This window comes from Nerophis ophidion, linkage group LG16 (assembly GCF_033978795.1).
Source record: "Nerophis ophidion isolate RoL-2023_Sa linkage group LG16, RoL_Noph_v1.0, whole genome shotgun sequence".
Lineage (NCBI taxonomy): Eukaryota > Metazoa > Chordata > Actinopteri > Syngnathiformes > Syngnathidae > Nerophis > Nerophis ophidion.
The window spans coordinates 12,287,067-12,312,379 of record NC_084626.1 but is presented as its reverse complement, the minus strand read 5'-3'; the positions used below and the strand labels follow the sequence as shown (position 1 = coordinate 12,312,379).

The 25,313-nt window shown below is 41.4% G+C and overlaps 1 protein-coding gene across 2 annotated transcripts in view; it reads left to right on the top strand.

Annotated features, from left to right (window-relative positions):
• Positions 1-25,313, top strand: part of cacna2d3 (calcium channel, voltage dependent, alpha2/delta subunit 3) — an 85,614-nt gene that overhangs the window by 6,976 nt on the left and 53,325 nt on the right. For both annotated transcript variants that reach the window (XM_061874267.1, XM_061874266.1), the window contains exons 5-9: positions 14,232-14,291; positions 20,566-20,728; positions 21,240-21,371; positions 22,158-22,218; positions 22,338-22,488. In XM_061874267.1, coding sequence (XP_061730251.1) covers positions 14,232-14,291; positions 20,566-20,728; positions 21,240-21,371; positions 22,158-22,218; positions 22,338-22,488 — 567 coding nt within the window. The remainder of the gene's footprint in view (positions 1-14,231; positions 14,292-20,565; positions 20,729-21,239; positions 21,372-22,157; positions 22,219-22,337; positions 22,489-25,313) is intronic.

The window sequence follows — 25,313 nt, the reverse complement described above, 5'->3', positions numbered from 1 at the left end:
GTGGGCGCATCGGCGCCGTCGTCGTGGCGGGCTTGGAAGCAGCAGACGAGTCAGGCGTGGACGCAGCAGCAGACGAGTCAGTCGAATGCTGCAGGCAAAGTAGGCTCGGGTGCAGCAGACGAAGCCGGCTCGGGTCCCGCAGAAGATGCAGGTGCGGGTGCTGCAGCAAAGCAGGCTCGGGTGCTGCAGGCTAAGCAGGCTCGGGTGCAGCAGACGAAGCCGGCGCCGATGCAGCAGACGAAGCCGGCGCTGGTGCAGCAGACGAAGCCGGCGCTGGTGCAGCAGATGAAGCAGGCTCGGGTGCCGCAGACGATGCATGTGCGGATGCTGCAGGTGCGGATGCTGCAGGCAAAGCAGGCTCGGGTGCAGCAGACGAAGCAGGCGGCATCGTCGTCGTCGTGGCAACAGGCGTTGGAGAGTGATCCAGCCAAGGGTCAGGTGCTGGAGCTGGGGTCCAGCCTAGGGCCCGGTGCTGGAGTGGGATCCAGACCGGGGTCAGGTGCTGGTGTGAAAACCAGGCTATGACTAGGACTAGGACTTGGGCTAGGACTCGGACTAGGACTCGACCTAGGACTCAGGCTAGGACTCGACCTAGGACTCGGGCTAGGACTCGGGTTTGGGCTTGGGCTTGGGCTAGGGCTTGGGCTAGGGCTTGGGCTAGGCCTTGGACTAGGGCTTGGACTAGGGCTTGGACTTGGTCTAGCTACAGGTGCAGCCCGTGGTGCAGCTAGCTGTGTTGCAGGTGGAGGCGGCCTAGCTGGGGGTTGCGGTTTGGCAGGCCGTAATACCGGTGGAGGAGGCTGCGCCGGAGGTTGCGGTCTGGCGGGCCGAAAGACCGGTGGTGGAGGTCTAGCTGGGGGTTGCGGCTTGTCAGGCCGAAAGACCGGTGGTAGTGGCCTCGCCGGAGGTTGCGGCTTGGCTGGGCGCAGCGGTGCTACATCTGTAGCAGAGCTACCAGCACTAGCCCCCCCCTCAAGAAGCGGATGCCAGACGCGCTCCCCGTGGTCTAAAATTGTCTCTAGGGGTGGGCTAGTGCACACACACTTTAGACTTTAGACTGGGTGGGAGCAATAGTCACAGGGGGCGGAGCCAAAGTGGAATTCTAAGAAAATGTCCTGAAAATGTCTGATTGAGTCATTCAAGTCCTTTGTGGATGACCGAGGGAACGAATTCTTTATAAAAAACTCCTCATCACCACTGTCCTCGGGAGACGTCAAAGGAGTGACGTCATAGCTGCTGTCCGTGTGACTGACAGGTTAGCCGGAGAAGTCTTTGGAAGGAGAACCAAAAGCTTTACCAGACATGTGAGGTGAGTCCTGGACGGGTTGTAGCTGGCTGTGTACCAGAGGGAGTGATGGTGGGTTTAGCGCGTCTCTGTCGCGAGGCGGAGCCCTTTTCTGTGACTTCCGCCTTCGCTGACGAGTGCGAGCGGGTCGGGAGGGGACATCACCGGACCAGGTGGAGTCGAGCGGGACCAGGAAACCTCCAGGCCCCCAGATCATCTCTTCACCCGGCGCGGAACGGAGCGTCCCAGCCTCCATCGCTTGGACTAACCTCCACGTACTCTCATCGAACTCCGCAATTTCCGCCGCGAGAGAACTTCCTTTTGCTCACTTCCTAATGTGACGCTTCACTGGCATTGTGGTGTGGGTTCGTTTTTCTCAATTATGCAGTCGGACTTGGACACAGCGTGAAGGTAAGAAATTTTGATTTATTTATACCAAAAAACAGACTAAAAACAGAAAAAATGGTACTAGGCACAAAAGGCAAAACGAACAGAACTAGCATGGGAGTTAGAAAGAACTAAAAGCGCTAGCATGTGAGCTAGAGAACAAAGGATTAGCGCGGAGGCTAGCAAGGACAAAGATAGTTTTACCACAGTTGGGAATCAGCGTCGTCACCTGTTGCATGGAACAGAAACTAGGAGGCGAGGACAAGTCAACTGAAAAGGCAGGCTTAAATAAGGAGAGTAATTCCAAACAGGTGTGAGTCCGGAAACAAGAAGCAGGTGAAACTAATGCGTGACTATGGCAACCGAACAAACAGGAACTAAGGAAGTCAAACACTAACAACAGGGATGGGAATTTTCCGCGGATGCGCGGAATTCCGCCGATTTTGGCGCCGCCAGTCATTTATATAATATAATTGCAATGTGTGAAGGCACCAGATTGACTATAGCTCTACAATCAGCTGACGACATCAACCTATGACATTGCCCGTTATAGGCGTCTGCACTCGTCGTTTGCCGACAATATCTAGTCCCTGATCCTCAATTATTGTGAGCGTTTCCAAACTCGTATTTTTATAATATTATATAATTCGTTATAATAGAAGAGAACAAAATGGCGCCGGTGTGTCTGCTTCGCCGTTTGCATCTGAGCACGACTGTCTGTTTTGTGGTTATTTTGACGTGTGTTTTGAGGACCATCGACTCACTTCTAGTGTATGAATGCCAGGAGCTTTTGAGGATAGGGGAGTCAGTACGGTCATGTGAACTTTACAATGCAAGAGACTCTGATACATTTTTCCGTGCTAATGCTAACCTACCCAAGTGCTTCTGTCGGGTGAACACGCCGCTGCCCAGGAAGCGTAAACACCGAGGAGTGCGATCCGGCCGACTGTTAAAAGTGAAAGCTTGGTTGGCACATCCTGACGCGGTGAAGATCTCTGCACTTCCCCTGGGATACAGTCACTTTTTTGGTCGCTTTTTGTCGCGGCGGGCGCTTCGACTGGTCGGCGGGACAGCGGGAGGATCCCTGCGCGCTGTGCCCTCTTCGCTCATCTCACCGGGGCTCGGGTGGCGTGTCCCTGGCTAATCTTCGGCCTCAGTGCTTATATTGCAAGGACATTGTGAACTATGGATCTTGGGGAAAGGTGGCACTCTTTGACCACGCGAAATCGGCAAGGCATCTAAGTAAAGTGACTTTACGGAGAAATAATTTTTCACTGGGTTCTGCCTTCAAGCTGAAGTCAAACATCGTCACAAATGCAGCCTCAAATCAACTATCGAAGCCTCCCACCTCTGACTCGGCTCCACTCACACCAATCTACGACAGACTAGTCCATTCAGAGGTACAATACACGATCTTAATGTATTTCAAAATTTTAATAACTTAAATTCTGGTTAATCCATTTGTAGGCGTATTTTTGGCTATAATCCAAAAGTGTGCAAGAATTTTATACATGTGTAAACTTGTATACATAAATTTAATCTCATGATACATTTTTATGAAAATATTTGCTAATAAATGTGAAATTTAGGTCAGGAGAATATTGTTAGATTTTGATTCAAAATAGCAGGAAATGCATCCTAAGCTAACATAGATTTCAAATTTTTTCTGGGGGGGCATGCCCCCAGACACGCCTAGCAGGCGAGTGCACCAGGTGCACTCGGGGGCGGCCGCTATGCGGCCTTCCGCAAAGCGGTGTTTTAGGATTAAAAAATGTTCAGCTGATTTTGTAAATCTTCATTCCCATCCCTGTAACAAAATGTGATACAAAAACGGAACAGAAACAGAATATAACATGATCCCGGCAGCGGATCATGACAGACACCTGTTGAATAAATCACGCTAGCAAGTACCTTGTAAGTGGGCAAAACCTAAACGTTGGTGTTTCATTGACATTATAAAACATTACACAAGGTGCTCACAAATCTGTCAAAATGTCTAAGCTACAAAGCCGCACCGCTTGATGGAACTACGGCTACTGTCAGGTGTTATTATGATGTGTGTAAAAGGACCCAATGTTGGCGTTAAGTCACTTTTTGTGTGTTTTTACACATTGAAATCAGAAAGGACGCGCATTTCCGGAAATCCGCACGTCAATGGGACGCGGATTTAAAAAATGTTTCCGACCCTGCCTTCTCTGGGTCAAAACTCAGGTTTGCTTGTTATTTTATCGAATATCGATTTCCGCCTGTGTTTTGTTTTGTTTATATTTGCCGGTGTTGTGCCAAAATGTGATTGCTTGCCAAAAATGTATTTCCTTTGCGGTAGCGCGCACCGCTCGCTAAACTTGCATTTCTTGGAGTTGTCTGTCCACAGCCGATTACTACGTGTGAGACATACACTTTATCTTCGTGGTTATTTGTTTGACATTATTTAAGTCTTTATTGTGCCCGTAAAATGACAGTTTGTCTTTCCTGTGGTATTGATGGGATTTAAAGGACTGTTGTTAGTCCGATAATGATGTGATAAAACTCTTTCTCTATTGGAAGATACTGTGGGGCAAAAACGTATTTAGTCAGCCACCAATTGTGCAAGTTCTCCCACTTAAAATGATGACAGATGTCTGTAATTTTCATCATAGGTACACTTCAACTGTGAGAGACAGAATGTGAAAAAAAATCCAGGAATTCACATTGTAGGAATTTTAAAGAATTTATTTGTAAATGATGGTGGAAAATAAGTATTTGGTCAACCATTCAAAGCTCTCACTGATGGAAGGAGGTTTTGGCTCAAAATCTCACGATACATGGCCCCATTCATTCTTTCCTTAACACGGATCAATCGTCCTGTCCCCTTAGCAGAAAAACAGCCCCAAAGCATGATGTTTCCACCACCATGCTTCACAGTAGGTATGGTGTTCTTGGGATGCAACTCAGTATTCTTCTTCCTCCAAACACGACGAGTTGAGTTTATACCAAAATAGATACATGGATGATACAGCAGAGGATTGGGAGAATGTCATGTGGTCAGATGAAACCCAAATATAACTTTTTGTCAAGTAGACGCCACCTTTTTCTTCTTCTTCCATGGGTTAAAAAATCAGTGGTTGGGTTTTTTCCTCCTATTTTTTAACCAATGAGAACTGGGTTGCAAAAGAAATACACCAATTAAAAAAAAAAAAATGTACTAATGTTAATGATGTGAATTGATAAGATTTTTACGATTCCGATTCCAGGTTCGATTCTGCTTAATGGCTCGGTTCTTTATCGATTCTCTTTGTGATTGTCATTTGGATAAAAGGATAGAAAACAGGTTGATTACCATCAAGTTTCTTTAGTTTAGAAAAAAACTTTAATACGCAAACATAAAAGTGAGGTTTTATACCACCAAAAAAATGTACCATTATTTTGCAGAAATTTAAGCATATTTGCTGTTTTAGGAAGCTTATGCGATATTTCTGTCTAATCACAGTGATTCCAGCTGTGGAGAACACCTCAAAGTAGTGTGCAAAATGTCGGTCAAGGTCCAGTGGCATGGAGTCCAAGACGACTGGGGACCCTTTTCTGCTTCAGCCTTCATCCGGCATCCCAGCCGTTGTGACGCTCCATAGAGTTAGCAATCATCCATCTTGTGTGGTGACGTCATGCGTGCCCACAGGTATCAATAAGGGAATCGTTGACAAAACTATAAAAGGATTACCAGTAATCGCAACTTTGTGGTTCAAATCTCAACAGGAACCGGTTTTCGAATTCCAACACGCACATAAAAACACATTAGTGTGGTCTCACAGCCTTGCAGCGATTGCAAACGTGAATAGCTAATAATTATACAGTGCATAATTGACATTACATCAAGCTCAGTTTTGTTGGGGAGCACGGAGAGAAGGTCCTGAGTTTGAGTCCCGGGCTCGGGGTCTTTCTGTGTGGATGTCTTTCTGTTTGCATGTTCTACCCGTCCGTGACTGCGTGGGTTCCCTCCTGGTACTCTGGCTTCTGCCCAATTCCAAAAACATGCACATGGGGATAGATTGATTGGCAACACTAAATTGACCCTAGTGTGTGAATGTTGTCTATCTGTGTTGGCCCTGCGATAAGGTGGCGTCTTGTCCAGGGTGTTCGCTGCCTTCCGCCCGAGTGCAGCTGGGTTAGGCTCCAGCCCCCCTCGAAACCCCAAAAGGGACAAGCGGTGGAAAATGGATGGATGTATATTATTGTTGGTTGCACAAATACACAAATCAAGGCCTTCTCTCAATTAGCCACCTTCAAAAAGTTCCTGGTGATTTCTGTAGTAAATATCCCCGGTCTTCATTGGAGGAAATTAGGTATTTCCACTTATACTGCTGTAAATATTGCATAGATGGTTTGAAAATGGAAAAAGTCCATTTATGTTGTATGTTATCAGAGGCCTGAGCTGCTGCAGCCTGTCTACAACCTCTGCAAATGCTCTGTTTGGACATGATAACGTTTATCTCAGCCTCCGTGTACTACAATTCCTCCTGTAAATGACACTTTCTGCTCTGGGATGTTTCAACAAAAGAAAGGAGGGGTGTGTGTATTGTTTATTAAATTGAAATGAATCCAAGCAATAATTTTCACTGCTTAAAAGAGACATTTGAGAAAGAAAATAAAAAGGTAATGATAATTGTAGAATGTATTTTTATTGGGTTATTTGGTGGCTTTCATCAACTGCTGACATGTGAATTTGCCAATGAGGTCAATTGAATGTGTGCAGCAAAGCCTCAATTGTGTTAATATAGCAGTTATTTTGACAAATTTGACAGATGTTAATTACCTGCTCACTGCTTTTTTGGCCAAAAACATAGAGCCAAGCACATTTGTCGAGTGGAGTTATTATAGAGGTGACTGCTGCCTCTGTGGGCTGCGTGAAATCTTTTACCAACCTCCCACCATCAATCACTGCACAGCGCCTCTCCGCTGCTGCCTGTGGGTCACTTTTTACACTAAGGGGATAAACAGTTTGGCCAGCGGGTACCCATATATTACCGGACACCAGGGTGAAGAGCAAAAGCTTTGAGGTGGGGGAAAAACGCAACAGAAAGGGTAAGTATTTCAACACAAAAAGCTTAGATAATATATTGAAAACATGTGTTTTGAATTAAGCGTGTCTCAATACAACTTTTTCCACTTCCAATGCGACACTGATATTGCAGCTGATTATAATCTGATATGATATCATCACGACTCACGTTGATTATTTTGTATGGTGGAATGTTAGAAGGTTAAAGGCTTGATCAAGTAAAATTAATCGATCACGAGAACAGTTGTAGCGATGAAAAACCTTCTAACCTTCTAAATTTGAATTTTTTGTAATTATTTCAGAAATGTTTATTAAAAAAGAAAAAACTTAACAACAACAACAAAAGTAATGAAAATTAAATAACAATTTTGTGATATTCTTACATGAAGAAAAGGAGTAGGAAAAAGCATCCATCCATTGTCTTCCTTGTATCCGAGGTCGGGTCACGGGGGCAGCAGCTTAAGCAGAAAAGTCCAGGAAGTCTAGAATTCTCAAGGCATCCCCAGGCTAGCCGGGAGACATAGTCTTTTCCAACATATCCTGGGTCTTCCCCGTGGCCTCCTACCGGTCGGACGTGCCCTAAACACCCCCCGAGGTAAGCATCCGGGTGGCATTCTGACCAGATGCCCAAACTACTTCATCTGGCTTCTCTCAATGTGGAGGAGCAGTGGCTTTACTTTGAGCTCCCCTTGAAAGACAGACCTTCTCATCCAATCTCTAACGGAGATCCCCGCCACCCGACGGAGAAAACTCATTTCGGCCGCTTGTACCCGAGATCTTTTCCTTTCAGTTATAACCCAAAGCTCATGACCATAAGTGAGGATAGGATCTTAGATCGACCGGTAAATTGAGAACTTTACCTTCCAGCTCAGCTCCTTCTTGACCACAACGGATCGATACAATGTCCACATTACTGTTATTGGACTTTAACCCAGTAGATGAGAGAGAAGCTTCCCTCCACCTTTGGGTAGTGGGGCGGGTCCTGACTGTTGTTTGTGCTTAAGCACCAAACAGAGTACCCACCCATATTGGATTCCCTCGAGGGAGTACTGCAGAGTGATCCCTCAGGTGATTCCCTTGTTCTGCTGGGTGACTTCAACGCTCATGTTGACAACGACAGTGAAACCTGGAGAGGCTCCATTGGGAAGAATGGCCTCCTGGATCTGAACCCAAGTAGAATTTTCGTGTTATTTACAGATTGTCCATAACAAACACAGTGTTCAAACATAAGGGTGTCCATATGTGCACTTGGCACCAGGACATCCTCGGCCGCAGTTCCATGATCGACTTTGTTGTTGTGTCATCGGATTTGCGGTCTCCAGTTTTGGACACTCTTGTGAAGAGAGGGTCGGAGCTTCCTACCAATTACCACATGGTGGTGAGTTGGCTCTGATTGTGGGGAAGGATGCTGGATGGACCTAGCAGGCCCAAACACCTTGTGAAGGTCTGCTGGGAATGTCTAGCAGAGTGTCCTGTAAGAGAGAGTTTCAATTCCCACCTCTGGAAGAACTTTGAACATGTCACGAGGGAGGCGCTGGATATTGAGTCTGGGTGGACCATGTTTCAGATTAGCCTGTTCACCTGTGGGATGTTTCAAATAAATGTTTGATGAGCATTACACAACTTTCACATTTGTGCCAGCTTTTTTGAAACATGTTTTAGGCATCAAATTCCAAATGAGCTAATATTTGCGAAAAATAACCAAGTTTACCAGTTTAAACGTTTAATATCTTGTCTTTGCAGTGTATTCAATTGAATATACCGTATTTTTTGGAGTATAAGTCGCTCCGGAGTATAAGCCGCACCTGCCGAAAATGCATAATAAAGAAGGGAAAAAACATATAAGTCGCACTGGAGTATAAGTCGCATTGTTTGAGGAAATTTATTTGATTAAACCCAACACCAAGAATAGACATTTGAAAGGCAATTTAAAATAAATAAAGAATAGTCAACAACAGGCTGAATAAGTGTATGTTATATGGCACATAAATTACTAACTGAGAAGGTGGCTGGTATGTTAATGTAACATTTTATGGTAAGAGTCATTCAAATAACTATAACATATAGAACATGCTATACGTTTACCAAACAATCTGTCACTCCTAATCGCTAAATCCCATGAAATCTTATACGTCTAGTCTCTTACTTGAATGAGCCTAATAAATATTGTTATTTGATATTTTACTGTAATGTTTTAATAATTTCACACATAAGTTGCTCCTGAGCATAATTCGCACCCCTGGCCAAACTACGAAAAAAACTTTGACTTATAGTCCAAAAAATGCGGTAGGTTGAAAAGGATTTGCAAATCATTGTATTCTGTTTTTACTTACGATTCACACAACATGCCAGCTTCACTGGTTTTGGCTTTTGTAAAATAAAAGTCGCAACACTGTAAAAAGGAGTTTTTTCAAGTGAAAATAAAGTAATAAAATATATGAATGGATGTATATAGTATAGCATATTTGGGATTGGATCAGTGTGGATCTACAGTATGTGAGCTTTATTTTTCAGCTCACATGTAAGCAAATGCGCCACAGCAACAATTCCAGTCCTTCAACAATCGCTCTTTCTTCGGTATCAAAATATATATTCATATATTACATATAGCGTATTATTTGTGCACTATTGACAAGTGATGCACCGGAAATGTGTACATCTTAAATAGACTTTTCTCATCGAAACCGGATGTTGTGATGAAATATCCACTTCCGCTGGCGACTGCGTATTTCCTAGTGCGAAAAACTCACATTTAGACTGAAGTCACATTTGAAAAGATTCAGGATTACTTACTGATGTCGCCTGAATCTGATGTGAAAATATAAAATTCGAAGCACATTAAACTATTTAGACTGGCAAAAAAATCCGATCTGTGTCACTTGAAGGCAAAAAAATCTGATTTGGTGTGCAGTGTAAACGGAGCCCTATAGAGTCTATATTCAAGTGGCTTTATGCAAACCACACAATTTTGAAAATCAAGACTACATTTCTTGCAATTAGGTGCATTTCTACATTATAATTTACCTTAAGATTCCATTTTTATTCACTAACCTCTTTTTGACACTTACATGTCCCAAGTAATATACCACATAATTGTAGTTTTTAGTATACAATTTACTAATTATTAGTAATAAAAATGTAATGTAAAATTCTATAACATGCATGCAAAGAACTCGTTCCCCATTTGGCAACTCTATCCTGTAGCCATGCCCCCTCGGGTAATATAATTCCAGTGTTGTGACCTCTATTTATATCTGTCACGTCAAAAATATACTTTCTCGCTGGCTACTAAGAAATACTAACAGTGTTCAAATTGTAATCATCTAAATATGATTAGCAGGAAAGTGGACAGCCGCCAACGTTGTGTCTCGAACAGCAAACGAAGGCAACCATTAGTAAGCAAGCAAGATGATGCTAACTTTGCTAAATAGTAAACTTGTTTTGGTGTTCCTGATTGTCTCCCCGTCCTGCAACTCAGTGCAGGGGTTAGGCAAGAGGAACAGAGAGTACCTGCGGCTGAGGCAAGCATTCAACAAATTTTGTCTGGATTGTATTTTTCTTATATTCCATTTAAAAAACAGCGAAAGTGATATTTTGACACAAAAATGTTTGAATGTGTCTTCCGTCGAAACCCACTGTGCTATGGTGACAAATGAGATGGCAGCCGAGGCAGAGTTGATGTCTAATACACATACTTTGTGGGGAGCAATTGCCTCGTTTACACAACAATGGCGACATGATGGGCTGGACTAATCCAGCCATTTGGCTCCCTATTGGAAGTTCCATTGTTGACTGCATGACAACTCCAGTGCCATTATTATCATCCCCTTGTGGTAAAAAAAAACTGTAACAATAATAACTTCTCTACACATACTCTCATCTTCCTCTGCCCTTTTTGCCCCTTTGTGGTGATCATTTATAACAGCATGTTCCTTAAACATGCTTTGATCTTCCTGAAGTGTTTGATGGTGGGTCATAGTATTAGGTGGAAGGCATAACGCCTCCTTGTGGTGGAAAATAATAACAGCCTTACTCAAGTGGTCAATTGTACGGAATATGTACTGTACTGTGCAATCTACTAATAAAAGTCTCAATCAATCAATCAATCAATCAATCAAGCAAGCTCCAATCTTCCTGAAATGTTTGATGGTGGGTTGGAGTTTTGGGTGGGACAAAGTGCATGACTACTGCGGGGCCATTATTGCCCCTTGTGGTGGAAAATAATGACAGCCTTACACATACTCTGATCTTCCTGAAATTTTTGAAGATGGGTTGTGACACAAATGCATAACTACTGCTACTACCTACTACGTTTATCGCCCCCTTGTGGTGGCCTACTATAACAGTCATAACTTCCTTACGCATGGTCTGATCTTCCCTTAGTTATTGATGGTTGGTTGGTGAGGATTCGGTGGGACATAACTGCTGTGGCGCCATTATTGCCCCCTTTTGGTGAAAGATTATAACTGTCATAACTTCATTTCACATGCTCCAGTTTTCCTGAAATTTTAATGATGGCTGGAAGTGTTGAGTGGGACGCAACTGCATGACTACTTTGACGCCTGTATTTCCCCATTGTGATAAAAAAACTATAAGTGTAAAAACCTTCCTAACAGATATTTCTAATTTTCCTTAATTTTTGATAGTGGGTCAGACTATTGGGTGAGATACAACTGCATTACTGCAGTGGCAATATTAACGCCCCCTTGTGGTGGAAAATTACAGCACCCATGAATTCCTAACACATGTTCTTATTTTCCTAAAACAATATTTATGGTGGGTTGTGGTGTTGGGTGGGATGCAATTGCATGACAACTGTGCTGCCATTATTGCCCCCTTATAATGAAAAACTACAACAGTAATAACTTCCATACAAATGCTTTGTTCTTTTTGAAATTTTTGATGGTGTGTCGAGGTGTTTGTTGGGATGCAACTGCATAAATACTGTGATGCCATGTTTGCCCTTTTTTGGTGAAGAACTATAAAAGTAAATACTTATTTACACTCACTCTGATCTTCCTGATATTTTTGACAGTTGGTCAGGGTGTTGGGTGAGATGCAGCTGTATGACTACTCTAGTGCCCCTTTTGCCCCTTTGTGGTGAACATTTTTAATAGCATGTTCCTTAAACATGCTTTGATCCTCCTGAAATTTTTGATGGTGGGTCGGAGTATTAGGGGAAAGGCAACTGCATTACTGCAGTGGCGCCATTATCACCTCCTTGTGGTGGAAAATAATAACAGCCTTACTCAAGCTCCAATCTTCCTGAAATGTTTGATGGAGTGTTGGGGTTTTGGGTGGGACACAACTGCATGACTACTGCGGGGCCATTATTTCCTCCTAGTGGTGGAAAATAATAACATGCTCTGATATTCCTGAAATGATTTGATGATGGGTTGTGACATAAATGTATAACTACTGCTACTACCTACTACCTTTATCGCCCCCGTTTGGTGGACTACTATAACAGTCATAACTTCCTTACACATGGTCTGATCTTCTCTTAATTTTTTGATTGTTGGTTGCTGGGGATTGGGTGGGACACAACAGCATGACTGCTGCAGCGCCATTATTGCCCCCTTGTGGTGAAAGATTTGAACTGTCATAACTTCATTCCATATGTTCCAGTTTTCCTGAAATTTTAATGGTGGGTGGAAGTATTGGGTGGGACGCAACTTCATGATTACTTTGACGCCTGTATTTCCCCGTTGTGATAAAAAACTATCACTCTAAAAACTTTCTATCTGAAGTTCCGATTTTCCTGTAATTTTGATGGTGGGTCGGAGTTTTGGGTGGAAGTCATCTGCATTACTGCAGTGGTGCCATTATTGCCCACGTGTGGTGAAAATTGACAACTGTTATAACGTCCTTGCATGTTCTCCGATTTTCCTGAAATTGTTGGTGGTGTGTCAGGGCGTCGCAAAAGACTTCACCGCATGAACCCCGCGGGGGCCTGTTAACGCTGCTCGGAGGTTTTTTTTTTAAAACATACGCTGTCCAGCCGATGTAGATGCCCATACTTGCTGTACAGAATTGCTTTACAAAAGAAAATTGTGGGATACTTCTCTTGTTGTTTCATTTGTATTGGACTTTATTAAAGGCCTACTGAAACCCACTACTACCCACCACGCAGTCTGATATTTTATATATCAATGATGAAATATTAACATTGCAACACATGCCAATACGGCCTTTTCAGTTTACTAAATTGCAATTTAAAATTTCCCAGGACTTTTTTTCTTGAAAACGTCGCGTAATGCTGACGTGTACGCGTGACGTCACGGGCTGTTATTAATATGAGCGCTGTGTACACACACAGCTAAAAGTCGTCTGCATAAACAGCATAATTACACAGTATTTTGGACATCTGTTTTGCTGAATCTTTTGCAATTTGTTCAATTAATATTGGATAAGTCAAAGTAGAAAGACGGAGTTAGGAAGCTTTAGCTTTTAGCCACACAAACACACGGTGATTCCTTGTTTAAAATTCACGGAGGTGAAACTTTAGTATGGATCAGAGCGGACATGGATCCTGACTACATGTCAACCAGCAGGTTTCTGTGAGAAAATTGTGGTTAAAAAGTCGCCTCTTACCGGATATCAGCTGAGCTTGTGCCGCCCATACAGCTGCCGTCGACTTCCCCGAGACACTGCGCGTCAATACCCGGCCGTGGACGTACACTTCCGACTATCAGGTACAGTTAAACTCACTAAAACACTAGCAACACAACAGAAAGATAAGGGATTTCCCAGAATTATCCTAGTAAATGTCTCTAAAAACATATGAATCCGTCTCAATGCAATGCGATAGCAATCGCGTTTTTTTTTTTAACCTTTTTTTTGTTTAGTTTTTTTTTCTAGTCCGTCGCTATCAATATCCTCAAACACGAACCTTTCATCCTTGCTCAAATTAATGGGGAAATTGTCGTTTTCTCAGTCTGAATAGCTGTTTTTGTTGGAGGCTCCCATTAAAATCAATTTGAATATATGAGGAGCCCTCAACATGTGACGTCATCGTCCGCGACTTCCGGTAGAGGCAGGGCTTTTCTCCAGTTGCGAACTTTATCGTGGATGTTCTCTACTAAATCCTTTCAGCAAAAATATGGCAATATCGCGAAATGATCAAGTATGACACATAAAATGGACCTGCTATCCCCGTTTAAATAAGAAAATCTCATTTCAGTAGGCCTTTAAATGGATGTATTTAAAATTTTGCGCAGTCGGACCAAAGCTGGACGGGATTAAAAAAAGAAGAAAAATAAGACAGGGGGAAATTGTGGAGAAAATAAGGTAATTAAACAGAGACAATAACAACAAAAACAATTGCAGAATAATTCATCCATATTCCAATTTAAATGATACTCATCCCTACTCAAAAGTAGCTCTGTCTTGTGACATTAAAATTAAGTCTTTTTGCAAATGTTTCAATAAAATTTTGCAAATTGGATGAGCATGCTTCGTTCTCCGTTTTGTACAACCAGCTACTAGTTTCTTGTTTCTTAGGATGTTTTTCTTTCCACACAGCGGCTGGTGGAGGCAGCAGAAGATGCGCATCATCAGCACGAAGATAACCCAGACTTACAGGTAAGGCTTGAACTAGGAAAACAAAAGAAAACAGGGATAAAAAAAAACGATAGAGATGGATTCATTTGGCCATAAGGGGGATTAGCAAAGGTGATGGACGCTATAAGTCTTAAATTGGCTAAACATGGTCCTTCACATGGGTGTCAGCATCCTTGTAGAAGGCTGCAGCCCCTTAATGTCACAACCTATCCCTGACAGGATTTGTACCTGAATCAGGACTGCCAGTGAGCCAGGTGTGCTCGAGGGATTGAACGCTTTCCTTTCTTTTTGACTTTATTCAACAAGATTTAAACATCTGGTTGCCTTAGGGACAATAGAAAAGCTCCCATTGCGCATTTTCAAGCTGCATTGAGCTTCCTTAGTCTCTGCAGAGGGAATGCAGTATTTTTGTCGTTTATTAGAAGCCCCCGCCCCACCTCTCTCTTTCTTTCTCCCTCTCTCGCCTTCCCCATCTCTGTCCATAGGACTAAAATAAATGAAACTCTCTTTCACAGAGCATTGTTTCACATACCCGACTCCAGATTGGAAATCCACTCGAGCAACAAAACTCTGAAATAACCGCAGCACTTTAAAGTTAATAGAAGCGTTTACAACACTTGAATACAGTTACTTCCTGCCCCCATACTGTTTAAAAGTGATTTCACGTTACTAGATCTCTAATGGAATTTTATAACCAATTATGGTTTATATAAATTTGGAATTGTAAAAACCTTTTCCCCATGACTTTGAATCATCAACCAAAACCCTGTAAAATTGGTCTACCGAGAGATCCAGCACAAGACTTGAATCTAACATTTAGCCTTTACAAAGATGATAATGCATATGTTTTTAAATGATAATGTCATTATAGTGGTGTAAAATTATTTTAACTCCACCTAGTAGGAGTGTAACAATATGAAAATTAATATCTCGGTTATTGTGAGCAAAATGTTATCACAGTTATCATTATTATCACAGTTTTAATGAATGTGCTGAAAAAGTATTTGTACACACTTTTTTTTTTTAACTACCGGTACAATAAATAAACACAATATACTATTTAGGCAAAGGAAATATTACGTATTGTTCTGGCTTTTTAAGAGCCATAGATTTATTTTGAGTGTCAGAATATGTGTAACCTTAAAAGTTGTAAAAAAAAATATATATATATTGATAAACCGTCTCTATCAATAAAGTTGTCTTCGTCTGTGCCTTGTTCTTTGAGTATAGAACGATCACTCTGTTCTAAGAGAACACAGCCTGCAGGTTCAATGTGTACAATTGAATATTTTAGTTGCACAGATAATTATGTGTACAGTATGTATAAGGTATGTTGTTTCTTAATAGGGAAAGACATTAATGTTTTGTGTTCATGTTAGCATTTAATCTATCTAAGGAGCTAATGCAAGTCAGTCCGTGAGTTTATCAAAGTGTGGTTCTCAATTACGGTGTTTTTTATCATTTTAATTAAAATAATTGAAAACAGTAATAGTAATGCTATTATTAATACCGTTTATCAATACGTCCTTATCGCATGGTATGATACAGTACAGTTCCTCACTTTTGCTTTGGACAGGAACGGTAGTACAATTATTTAAATAATACCTCTCTAAAAATGTTAACTCAAATGAGAAATACTTTTTACTGTAATGGCATACATTTTAATGCAGCTCTTGTGTTCCATGGTTTATGTGTACCTAATGTTGTGGCTTGTAAATTAACAGTTTTCTTGGAATTCTATTTTGTGTTTGTGGGTTGTGGTTATAGGAATTCCAGCATGGGGAAATATTTGCTTATGTCCTAAAGTTGTCACTGACAGAATGTACCGAGCATTTGGGTGATGAAACAATAAAAAATAATGACATTACGATATCAACCTGCGTTAATGATGTGATATCATGACATTGCCCCTCGTGGTATCATTCTGACAATGTGCATTTTTACGGCCCATTTCACTGACCATTATGTGATAAGAAAGGCCTTATCTTATCTGAGCTGATGTGAGTGCGGACGCTGCAGCTTTTTTTGCATTGACCCCAAGAGGATTGGCCTGTTCAAGGGAGGACATATCAGGGCTGATGTAGCCTATCATTTTTTTTTCATTGCTGCATCAGCAAGTTTATTAACATAACTTTTAGCTTCCAGCTTTGTTATAGGAAATCTATTACTTGGGCCGTTAAACAGGCTGAGTATGACTGTAGAAAAATGTGCAGAAGAGGCATTTGTTGACTCAGTTAACTTATCTGACTCTCACTCTCACAATGTAAAGATAAAAAGTTGTTTTAATAATTTTGTTTTATTTATTAAATATTGAATCATATGAAAATAAAAAATAATTGAATGTAATTTTAAAGATAATAATACATGCATAAATATATGGCCTCGGGCTGACATCGACGTATGCGAATAATCACAAAAACAAGCAATTTCTTTTTGACACGCTCCTTTACCTTAACCACAGATGATTACCTGAAAGGCGGTCAGTCATGCATACGTCAGTGCAAAAATAAGTGAGGAGACTGCGACTGGTGTACTCACTGGCAAATTTATTTCCCACATAAATCTAGACTGGGCTTTAGATACAATTGTCACTAAGTTTTAAGCAAATGAATGACATACTGTACATTCAAGTAAATAATAAAAAAAATCCTGTACTTGTTTTGAAGTAATTTAAAATGATCGAGTAGTAACCAGGGTGTACCCCGCATTCTACCCTAATGCAGCAGAGATAAGGTTCAGCACCCCCCGCTATCCCGAGAGGGACAAGAGGTAGACAATGGATAGATGGATGGAGTAATAACCTGTGATTAAAAACATATAATTCACCAGCACAAAATAACATATATTTGACGATACATATCTTATTATATTTGTCAATGTTTCCCTTTTTAAAGCTCTAAGCCATTTAATGTGGTACTGTAATGTATTTTTTGATATTTTGAAACCTTATAATTTGTTTCAGTACTATAATCCTACCATTATGTAATGATTACACATCTGTTTGAATGACAAGGATCTTTGAACAAACCTTCTGTGGCCTCCGCAGGCTGTGCTGTAGGGCAGTTCTGTGCAGCGAGGCCTCCAGATGACTGCAGTAGTGCAACAGAAACAGCGCGGCGTCTTGCAGAGAGCTGCAGGGTCCCGTGGCCTGCTTGACTGTAATAACCCCCACGCTTTACGGCCCTCTGTACAGCAGCTCTGCTGAGGATGCATTATTCCTGCACAGCCCCTGCAACCCCTCCCCTCAGCAACACCATCACCTCTCTGCAGCTCGTCAGAGAGCTGCTCAGGCGTGGTATGAGCTGTCACAAGCTGCTTGATGGTGATGCCCGCATAGCCTACCTTTCGAATGTTAAGCCTTCTTCCCCCCTCCACTCAATCCTCCTCTCTCAGTTTAGAAGGCCACAAAGACGCCAATCAGGCAGGAAGAGGTAGTTTTTCTTCTGAAGTAGCAGCCACAGAATGGTGGGACAGACTAACTATTTTCCTTGAGAGAAGCAAGACATTTCATTGGTTGTCATATTTCTATTTGCAGCAACATTTCCGGACTAACCACTACACAAGTAAATCCATTTCACCCACAGCCGAAAGTCTTACTGTTTTCTAAACATTCATTTGTCTCTAATTTAGTTCTTGTTTAGGTAAAAATCAGCAAAGGTAACAAGATGTGATGAATAGTAGTGTCACTTTGTTTTAATTGTTGATTCTATCGTAACTCATTTGCTACTTTGAAATGTCTCCCTCTAATAGTATGAATTATAGTAAACCTTTGTTTATGGCTGTTAATTGGTTTCAGGCCTGACAGTGGTAAATTAATTTCCCCAAAGTAGGAGTTCGTAATTATGTCAAATATTTTCATAGCGAGAGTATAAAAAACTTTTTACAATCTTCTAAACAAGTTTTTTTTATCATTTGATAGCCCACCAGACAACACCCATTAGTCACCTCTAACCTCCTTCAATTCAACATAGTAATTCTGCCTGAGGCTGAGCCGTTCAGTGGCTCAGCGCACTTAAATTTGGTCTCGTCTAGTAGACAATACTACTGTAGTATTGATAGTTGTTCATTTAGCCATTTTAATGCTTGAATTGCTTAATGTAGGCCAAACATATGTAGAATATCCCTTTTTCTTTTTTTTTTTATCTGCAAATGTCAAAGCGGGAGCCTAGACTAATACAGGAAGGTCATGGGTCCATGAACTACGGCGATGTAAGAAAGCAGTGTAAGAAGGAGTTTTAGTTTAAATCAGAACTTTTACTTAAATTATACCTAAATGAACACCTGAGACAATCCCATCATACATATAGACATATAAAATACAATAATAAGAATATTAAATACAACAATTAACTGAAATCTCTGTGGTTGACTTGCACACTGACAGGGGTCTTGCAAGGAAGGGAGAGACAGGCTTTTAGGAAGGAATAAGTCCTCAATCATAGCTATGTCCGCATTTAATCGAATTAAAAATTTAACTGGAATAAAAATGTTTCAAGTAAACAAGCCATATTCTGACCCAATCACACACGTTCAGATCAAATTTTCATTCCAATCAAGACGGTTGGTTTATGCCTATAGTCATTCGGATTGTATCGCATGAAAACACATCTTCCAAATTTTGTGTTAGAATTTTCCGTACTTCGCATGTCTTTGATGTCAGCTATACTTTGGTGGTGGAGCGGACGGACACTAAATTTAATAGTCTCGGAATGAAGCGATTGTCTTGCTGCTGTCTCCCCCCCATTCAACATGTACAGATTCTGTTGAGATTGTTGTTTTAAAGTGAGACTAGCAAAAACAAAAGTATGGTCTGAAGTGTCATGTGTCAATGTAACAATTAAAGAAAGGATCCAGTTGCCATCTTAAGGAGCTGTTTTATTCACCTTACAGCTACTCCAAGTGCTAACTGGTAGCCTCAGACACGTACACAATATATCGTAACATGAAGACGTGCCGCGACCCATACATAAACATAACATAAAAAGGACAGAACAGCTCCATTTCAAAAATAGAGGTAAAACAAAAGTAGTGAACAGAAGCAAAAAATTATAAATAAATATTGTGATAGCGTCAGACAAGCAGAAATCTATTGCTTCTTCAGCACTTGCAGTGAGTGAACTTGTCCAAAAGATGGTGCCATAGCACAAACAACACACGTTTCTGTTCATGTTAGGTTATGCGCATGTCAAAGTAAAGAATTCTGATTTAAGGTGTGATGCATGAAAATGCACGTCAAAATCAGTTAATTTTTTTCAGGATCCATGTACACAGTAACATTGTAATCTGAATGATGATCAGATTAAATACATCTTGTCCATGTACAAGTGGCTAATGAGACCACTATCAACTATCACGGTCAAAGATACTGTCTATCTTCATCATGATGAACGCAATGTTTTATTGGCATTTTTTCCCTTTTCTAAACATTCTACCATCTCTAATTTCACTTTCACATTTTTTTACTTTAAAGTTGTGATATTATGATATTTTTTTCTAGATTTAAAACCCTTCAATGTGGTCTACATAACATGTGATAGTGGTTCTTTGGTCAAAATGTTGCATAGATTATGTTTTACAGACCATCTTCCAGCAGCCTTTTGACCATCACTTCAGGGTGCGCCGTTTTGTGGACACTCTTATGTACGTGCCTGTATTTTGACTGTGTCATCTCCCCATCAGCCATGTTGTAGATTTTATCGCTTAAATAAGAGTCTACTGATAGATACTGTATAAGTTACAACTATATGTTACCTTGTATTACAAATGGCAAAAGCGGAGGATGCATGTGCATGTGAGCCAAACTGCACTACAACTAATTTAGAGAAAATTAAGGAATTTAGTGACTATAACATCAGACTATAACGGCAGACTCACACAAAGCTCATTGGGTAATCCTCAACCATATATAGCGATATCTGCTGACGTAATTAAGGCATACGAAGGAAGGCAAGATTGTTTTATAAAAATCTCTACCTTGCCTCCATAGTTTGATTTTACATTTTTGAGACTTATGCAGATTCCCAAATGCACAAAACAGGTACCAATAGGTAAGAAAACTAGGTTTTGCATAATAGGGCACCTTTAAAGCACTGTCATTAGAAGTGTCTGCCTCAAGCTTGGAAGACATAATGCAGGGGGAAAAGTTAGGAAAAAATCAACGTTTTCCTTCCTCAGTATATTCTTCTGCAGTGTGGGTATGTGGGTAACTTAATTTTTCAATTTGTGGCAGAGCATGTGTAGTTATGAGTAGGAATTGTGTCGGTTATATTATTGCCGTCTTAAAATGTATTTTTAGTACGAATACTTCAATGCTGTGCTGATCAACGAAGTGGACAACGAGGGCAACAATGTGGAGCTGGGAGGAGAGTTCCTCCTGGAGCCCAACGACCACTTCAACAACCTGTCTGTCAACCTCAGCCTCAGCGTGGTGCAGGTTCCCACCAATATGTACAACAAAGGTGAGCTTACGATGGCCTGTTTTTGTTTTGTTTTGTTTTTACCTTGGAGCTGAAATAGTCGTTGTGGCTTATGCAGCCCTTTGAGACCCTCGTGATGTAGGGCTATATAAGTAAACATTGATTGATTGATTAATAACTTAGGGAAAAGAAACAAGTGGTTCATGTGAGAATGTCTGGGTTTATTGTAGGCTGGCAACTGGGGGATCAATACCGAGTCAGAGGCATAAAGAGAAGCGTAACTCCTTAGCTGCTTTTGTTTGGCTGTAACGGACTCCTCATAAGTCTTGTGTTCGCCGCATAAAGGAAGGCTGCTGCCAGCTTGTCCACAGGAGGAGGGGAGGCCATGATTTAGTCACAGGCTTTGGGTCTTCTCTCGAGGGACTCAATAAAGGACAAAGGTCAAGCACGCACATGGTTCTGTGAGGAGGATGATTAGCATCATTACCATTTTATTTACATGTCTCTTTCTCTGCCTCCTGTGTGTCCTTAATCACATTCTTCATATCCTCAGATCCAGACATAGTGAATGGGGTCTACTGGTCGGAAGCTCTCAACAAAGTGTTTGTGGACAACTTTAATAAAGATCCAACTCTCATCTGGCAGTATTTTGGTAGCGCTAAAGGTTTCTTCAGGCAGTATCCCGGTGAGTGATATGTGTGTGTGTTTGCTGTTTGGCAGGGGGGAGTCTCAAGGGAACCATCAGAACAAATGACATCAAATGGCTTAAAGGGTAATTTTACTAATGTTGTAATTTTACAGCCCATCAGAGACAAAGCGCACAAACTGAGTGTCCATCCATCCATTTTCTACCGCTTATTCCCTTTCGGGGTCGCGGGGGGCGCTGGCGCCTATCTCAGCTACAATCGGGCGGAAGGCGGGGTACACCCTGGACAAGTCGCCACCTCATCGCAGGGCCAACACAGATAGACAGACAACATTCACACTCACATTCAAACACTAGGGCCAATTTAGTGTTGCCAATCAACCTATCCCCAGGTGCATGTCTTTGGAAGTGGGAGGAAGCCGGAGTACCCGGAGGGAACCCACGCATTCACGGGGAGAACATGCAAACTCCACACAGAAAGATCCCGAGCCTGAGCCTGTAATTAATTATAATTTGCAATTGAGCTTTTGCAGCCACACCGAGGGGCCATAGACTGCCTGATCCAAACTTATCAGGCCTCATTAATGTGAAACGTGTGTGGAAGGTTCTCTGCAGTATACAGCAGACACTGTCTCTGAATATAATATAATACAGGCAAATGACAGAAAAAAATCTGATATTTTTGTTTTACTTTTTAATAATTATCTTCTCCAGGTTACATGCATATATACAGCCAGCAAAGAACAACGATTAGATTTTGTATATATTCGAAATTGTAGTATTTATCCTAGATTTCAGCGATCGATCTGTGACTTTTTTCTGTAGGGGTGAAGTGGCATCCAGATGAACATGGGGTCATAGGCTTTGACTGCAGGAACAGGAAGTGGTACGTTTTTACATTCTCTTTTACCAGTTATGTTGTAGTGAATTATTGATTGTCAGAATTCAAAACTGCAATTTTCTAGTTGTTTTTAAAAAAGAGCGTGACTATCCTCCATACTACAGGTACATCCAGGCAGCAACATCCCCCAAAGATGTTGTTATCTTAGTGGATGTCAGTGGGAGCATGAAGGGATTGAGACTTACTATCGCCAGACAAACGGTCTCCTCCATTTTAGACACACTTGGAGATGATGACTTCTTTAACATCATTGCAGTAAGTGAGAACTTTTACTGTGGCTTTTTGTGTTAATGCACATGTAATCTCTACACTTACTGGAAAATTGCTAAATCTAACGAAATATGTAGTGTAATGCTAAAGGTATTTTTAGCGGCCCTTTTCAGACTTTTGCATGTGTTTGAAATGTTGTACTCTTGTTCTACATGATGTGGAACTTCCAATCAATTTCAAGAAGTTGGTGTGTGATGCCAGATTTTTCAATATTTTAAAGCCTTCTTTTAATGTTTTATGTTGACCTGGACGATAAATTGATTTAATCGATTTATTCCAGTCATTTGTTCGAACGGTGAATATTTTGCCCTCAGGAGCTTCCATAGCTTCTCCGCTTCTCTCGTTTCCCTAACAGAGATGCACATAGAGCAACAACATGGCTACTGCTAACGAGAGTGTTCGTTCCCTGGAAAATAAAAGTACTGTCAGTGGTTTAGAACCGATTTGGGTTTGCAGCAGCTGTTTTAGAACAAGTGCAGAAAGGCAACAGCACAACACACATCTTCTGTCCTCTAAAACAGTGTTTCTTAACCTTTGTTGGACCGTGTTCGCATCCTAGATGGCCGCCAAAATATACTGTTTCTGTTTCTAAGCTGTCCGTATGGGCCGCTGCGGTACTCATTTGTAATACTCTTTTCCACTAATTGTGGCAGTAATGACAATATCAAACAAACAGAATAAGTCTGGAGCTAAAGTAATAGAGAAGTTTCTTAAAGGCAAAAATTATACATAAAGGGGTGAAGCGGTATTTTAATTTTAACTATAATTAAATTAACGTTTAGTTATGAAGCAAATTAATTATTAATTAGGTTAATTTATTTTAGCACAAAATGTTGCATGTACATTTATTTCTCGTCAGTTATTTGGTTAGTACTTATTTTTCTAATCAGCCTGACCTAAGGCAAATTTTTGGGGTTAAACAAATAATAATCTTTGTGACTAACACATACTTTCATATCATTTGACAAGTTTGTAAACGGTAAGTAGGTTGGATACAATTATTAAATACGATTAAACTCAAGAGTAGGATTACTAATTCAGTGTTAATATATGAGTGGGCCCCAGGCCCCTCTGTAGTAGAACAGTTAGGCCCTGAGGTCAAAAAGGTGAAGAACCCCTGTTCTAAAACAGAAGCATCCAGTCGAGTGGGAGAAATGCCAGTCTTTACAAACATAACAAGTCCGCTACAACCAAAAAACTCTTGCTAATAAGCAGCTTACTGTAATGGAATATTTCGGGCAAGGCACCACGTATGATGACCATGGTACCGGGGCCTCTTGTTGGGCTGTGAGCACCCCCTTACAATGCCGCTAAAAAGTATTTGTTTTTCAGCTGTGGTCCGCATCGGATGCTAATTAACATCAGCATAGCCATTAAAGACGCAATCCACTGTATGTGTGCTTTCTTTCCTTTTTAAGGAACACTTTATACATGAGGAAGTTGTTGTCCATTTGGAAAAAAATCCTAAAAGGCCATAGGAAGGATAAAAGCTGACTGCACTATTTTACACAATAAAGAATACCGCCTCAAAAAACTAAATGGAATTGTGCTGTCTTTGTACTGAATAAACCCCCCAGAAGGACAATTAAGAATGTGCATGTTCTCCCCGTGACTGCGTGGGTCCCTCCGCGATTCCGGCTTCCTCCTACTGTATTTCCAAATACATGCAATTGGGTATAGGTTGATTGGCAACACTAAATTGGCCCCAGTGTGAATGTGAGTGTGAATGTTGTCTGTGTTGGCCCTGTGATGAGGTGGCGACTTGTCCAGGGTGTACCCCGCCTATCGCCCGAATGCAGCCCAAAAGGGACAAGCGGTAGGAAATGGATGGATGGATATACAATATTAACTATGAACAGTAAAACAATAAATATAAAAAAATGCAACAAAGATTCGTCAAACACGGCAAAACATGAACGCAAATGATGAACAAACATCCTCTTCTGAGGATGTTGTAGTCGTAATGATTTGTGCAGTCTTTTGAGACATTTGTGATTTGGGGCTATATAAATAAACTTTGATTGATTGATTGATATACAGTTGTGATCAAAATTATTCAACGCCCACACAATTTTGGTGTTTTAGCAAGTTGGACATTAATTCCGTATTTTCCATCCATCCATTTACTACCGCTTATTCCCTTTCGGGGTCACGGGGGGAGCTGGCGCCTATCTCAGCAACAATCGGGCGGAAGGCGGGGTACACCCTGGACAAGTCACCACCTCATTGCAGGGCCAACACAGATAGACAGACAACATTCACACTCACATTCACACACTAGGGCCAATTTAGTGTTGCCAATCAACCTATCCCCAGGTGCATGTCTTTGGAAGTGGGAGGGAGCCGGAGTACCCGGAGGGAACCCACGCATTCACGGGGAGAACATGCAAACTCCACACAGAAAGATCCCGAGCCTGGATTTGAACCCAGGACTGCAGGACCTTCGTATTGTGAGGCAGACGCACTAACCCCTCTGCCACCGTGAAGCCCAATTCCGTATTTTGTTTATAGTTATATCAAATAAAGATGTCTCAAATAGACAAATGCAACTGAAATTGTAACACTGTATTTTACAAAATACCAAAAAAGGACATTTTTCTTAATATCTCATTGACAAAATGATTCAACCTCCTAGTTACATGCATCTTTAGTACTTAGTAGAACACCCTTTGTCAGTAATTACATCCTTCAAACGTGATACATAACCGGACACAAGCTTCTTGCAACCATCTACAGGTATTTTAGCCCATTCCTCTTGGGCAAAGGCCTCCAGTTCATTCATATTCTTGGGCTTGTGTGCTGCAACGGCC